The sequence below is a fragment of the Belonocnema kinseyi genome, chromosome 2 (assembly GCF_010883055.1).
Source record: "Belonocnema kinseyi isolate 2016_QV_RU_SX_M_011 chromosome 2, B_treatae_v1, whole genome shotgun sequence".
Lineage (NCBI taxonomy): Eukaryota > Metazoa > Arthropoda > Insecta > Hymenoptera > Cynipidae > Belonocnema > Belonocnema kinseyi.
Window position 1 is genome coordinate 114,212,441 of NC_046658.1, and position 4,145 is coordinate 114,216,585.

Below are 4,145 nucleotides of genomic sequence, written 5' to 3' on the forward strand. Positions count from 1 at the left end.
CTATCTAAGGATGGTACTATAGAACGCCACCTCAAGGTAGGCCTAGTGGCGCCATCTCTTGGTCAGGCCGGAAACTTATCAATCCACCCTCGTATTAATTTTTATTTTAACAAGATTAGAAACGAAATTATTTAAACAAATTACATTTGTTTAAATAATAAAAAATGAATAAACTAATATTAATCAATATTTCACTAGACCAATATTAATAATTTTAAGTGAAAAAAGACCAGAATACAGTATTTAAAAGTGTCGATTTTATGAAGAATTGAAATTTTTTGTTTTAAGGGTAGTTTTCAGGTACTCGTGGGGGTGTCCGACCCATATGTCTCATAGATAAAATTCTTCGTTGGGTAATTTTCTACAGGCCTGCATACTTTCCCGTCACATTCTTTCAAACCTTAAAAATTATTACAAATACTCAAAAAAGTGATTTTTCCCCATAAATTTCACATGGGAAACTTCAAGTCAAAACCGGCACCTGTTAAAATAAAAAATAAAATTAAGGAATTTCTTTTTTCGAATTTGAAATGAAATCGGGGTGGGGGTCGTTGACCCCTAGAAAAAAAGCGTGTTTGAGCCATCCTATTGTACAATCATAAATACGGATACTCCGAAAACATAAGTTATTGAATATTATTTTGAATTGTTGAATATATTATTTAGATAACCTTACTTTTCTCATACTCTTAAAGTTTTCAGACTTTTCATTCTAAAAAATTTTATTTATATTTCTTACAATCCCTATAAATCTATTTGCGAGACGAATTTTGAGTTCAATTTTCGTCTGTTAACCAAATATAAGAGAATAATCATAACACAAAAAAAAAACAAAAGGCCCTGAAGTTTTCAAGCATTCCTTTCAAAAAACACGGGGTTTCCAACAACAATAGTCTCGAAACATTAATCGGAAATGGGCACCAAGCTCCATGGGCTTTTTAAAAATTGTATGAAATTTTTGCAAGCTTAAAGTTCGTCTTATTTCCCTGGTATGTCTTCAAGACATTTATTGATTTATTTAAACCTATTCTTAAGATGAAATTCTGCATGTAATTTAATATAATACTTTATTACAGTATTGAAGCCAATAATAGCATCAATCTCCAAAGACTGGAGTCGCAAAAAAAATGACATGCATATGAAAATAATGAGAATTAATGCTGAACTTTCTAGAAAAATATTTGTATACTGTCTCTTCGGAACGTCAGCTACCGTTGTATCATTTTTCGTTCAACAAACATACTTGAATATTCGAGGATTTTACGAAGTTAGGCGATGGTTTTATCAGTCTTTTTTTCCTTACGGGACTTCGGAAAGTCCTGCTTACGAATTGACTTGTTTCTTTCAATTTACTGGAGGTACATTTGCTGGGTTGGTCTACAGTGGAGTGGTCAGCTTTTTTGGAATGCTTATCTTACATTTACGTGGGCAATTCAGTATTTTACAACTTGATATTAAATCAATTATCAACAGTCATGGTGGTACTGATTCAAATGAGTTTAAACTAAAACTTAAATTTATAGTGGAACAACATGAAAATCTCAACAGGTTTGAATTTAAGAATTGCCTGACACAAGATAAAAATTGCTTATTTTTATGCTCCACCCTGTATAAAATTTAACTGCAACTGCTTCGTTAAATATTAATACATTTCATTTGAAAATTACCTTTTCTTTCATGAATTAAAATTTTCGGATTCAAATTATTTGTAGAAAATTTGTATTTTCGGCCTGAAAATTCTACAATTTAGTAAAAACTCAACTATTTGGTCAAAAGTTGAACTACTTTGTTAAAAACATATTTTTATAGTTAATGATTGTACATTTTTATTTTAAATTCTTTTCTTCGGTTTAAAATTGAACTATTTGCTCAATCGTTCTTTTTCTTCTTGGATACAATTTTCATTTTTTAACTGAAAATTTAACTATTCCATTTTTGGTTAAATTATATCTTCTTCAGTTAAAACTTCAATTTATTGGTTCAAAATTAATATATTTTCTTGAAAATTTGACATTTTTGAGTATAAAATTAATCCTGTCTTAGTTAAAAATTTAACAATTTGATTTAAAATTTATGTATTCTGTAAGAAATTCTACTTTTGGCAAAAAATTAATATTCTCCATTAAAAAATTTAACAATTTGGTTTAAAATTTGTGTACTTTGTTGAAAATTCGCGTGTTTTTGGTGGAAAATCAATTTTTTGGTGAAAACTGCAAATACTTGGTTGAAAATTAATCTTTTTTAGTTCATTGTTTTAATCTTTTTTTGAAGCTTCGTATTTTGATTACATTGTTTTTTATTTAATATAAAAATATTTTTTTGTTAGATGGAATTTGATAGAAAATTGATATTTGTGAAAATTCGTCCTTTTTGGTAGAAAATTAATCCTCTTGGTTAAAAGTTCAACTATTTGGTTAAAAATGTATTCATTTTCAACTGATTTTCAATTGAAAATTCGTCCTTTTTGGTAGAAAATTAATCCTCTTGGTTAAAAGTTCAACCATTTGTTTAGAAATGTATTCATTTTGCCGAGAGTTTGTTATTTTTAGTAGATAATTAACTTTTTTGCTGCAAACAAGTTTAGCCAGTAAAAGTTACGTTAGATAAAGGGTGGGGGAGTTGTTTTCAAATCTTTTTCACCGGTAACAAATATATTTTAATAAAATAAATAATGCAAATAAGTTTTGAATTTTCATAAAAATTCCAGTTTTGCATCAACAATTGAGGAGACCTTTAACGGAGTTTTTCTATTGGAAATGATAACTGTTTCCATTCAGTTATGCTTGCAGGGATACATAGTTTTAGCAGTAAGATAAGTTATTAATTAAATTTAGATAATCAAATTCAAATACTTATTAATTTTTAAAAATCTAAATATTTTTATTGATAAGAATTGCTACTTACAAATAAGATCTTATGTTATTTATTAATTTAAAAAAAATAACTAAAACAATTTTTAGACCGTAAATGCAAGAGAAGGTGTTTCCACATTACAACTTCTCTTTTTGACTATTTATGTCATAGCCGTTTTAGCAAATTTGTATGTTATTTGCTACATGGGAGAGAAGCTAGAAATTGCCGTAAGATTTTCCTTAACCTATCGAAGGGCGCGTGGGCTCGCTCAGCGCGGCGCTCAGTGTTGCGAATTTTCAAATATATCGTGAGATTGAACTATTTTATGTTTTTTATCTAAATAATCACTTCCCTATACAATGAACCCCATCTTTTGTAAGAAAAATTTGAATTGTTGATCAGCCGCACAGAGTGCGGTACGAGCCCGCTCATGTGAGTTTTAAAGGCGCGCCCGCCGGTAGGTTAAAATAAACTTTTTTATTGTTATCTCTAACAAGCAAAATAGGTTTTTTTAACAATAATCTATTTTAGTGTTCAGAATTGGGATTTTCTGTCTATGATAGCGAATGGTATAACTTAACAGCAGAGGAAGCGAGAAATATAATAATGTTATTACAAAGAACAAGAAAACCGTTACAAATCACTGCAGGAAAATTTTGTGCATTCTCTCTTCAAACATTTGCGCAAGTAATTACTTCAAGTATTATTTGTACGAATCATTTATTTTTTATTTTTCAACCTCCGACAATATTTGTATTTTTTCAGGTAATAAAAAAATCAGTCAGTTATTTGTCCGTATTATTAACAGTGAATCAGAAAATACAAGTACATGAATAAGGATGAATAAATTTTCTTTGAAATTGATTTTTGCTTCTATAATAAACAGAAGAATGATATAAATATGGGCAACTATATGCAAGGAAGCTTCAGTGAAAACTCTGTTATACTTAGACACTTTTTATATACCGTGCAACTTAAATTCAATAAAATTTATCATGTATGATTTTATGCGAAAATATTATGTATTTTTAAAATTAGGTATAGTTACGCTATTTTTGTCGGTCTAGCAAATAAAACTACTCTTCTTTTCACAAAAAATTGCAAATGTTTTGTGATAAGAAAATTATGAGATAGGACCAGGGAAATAATTAATTGTTGAATATAAGGGTTAGTAGATGTCGGGAATATTTGTGAGACTTGGTTCATTAATAGTACTAGCTAAGAGATTTTTGAACCCCAAAGGATTCAAAGAATTTTTCAAAATTTCGGGAGTTACGCTATATTTGATTTTT

General features: G+C 28.7%; 1 protein-coding gene across 1 annotated transcript in view; it reads left to right on the plus strand.

Moving 5' to 3' along the window:
* The window catches only part of LOC117167952 (odorant receptor 4-like), an 11,330-nt gene extending 7,602 nt beyond the window's left edge, over positions 1–3,728 (plus strand). Inside the window, exons 3-7 of the mRNA XM_033353218.1 lie at positions 1,077–1,548; positions 2,708–2,807; positions 2,961–3,080; positions 3,385–3,540; positions 3,619–3,728. Coding sequence (XP_033209109.1) covers positions 1,077–1,548; positions 2,708–2,807; positions 2,961–3,080; positions 3,385–3,540; positions 3,619–3,690 — 920 coding nt within the window. The 3' untranslated portion in view covers positions 3,691–3,728. The remainder of the gene's footprint in view (positions 1–1,076; positions 1,549–2,707; positions 2,808–2,960; positions 3,081–3,384; positions 3,541–3,618) is intronic.
* Positions 3,729–4,145: the final 417 nt, after the last annotated feature.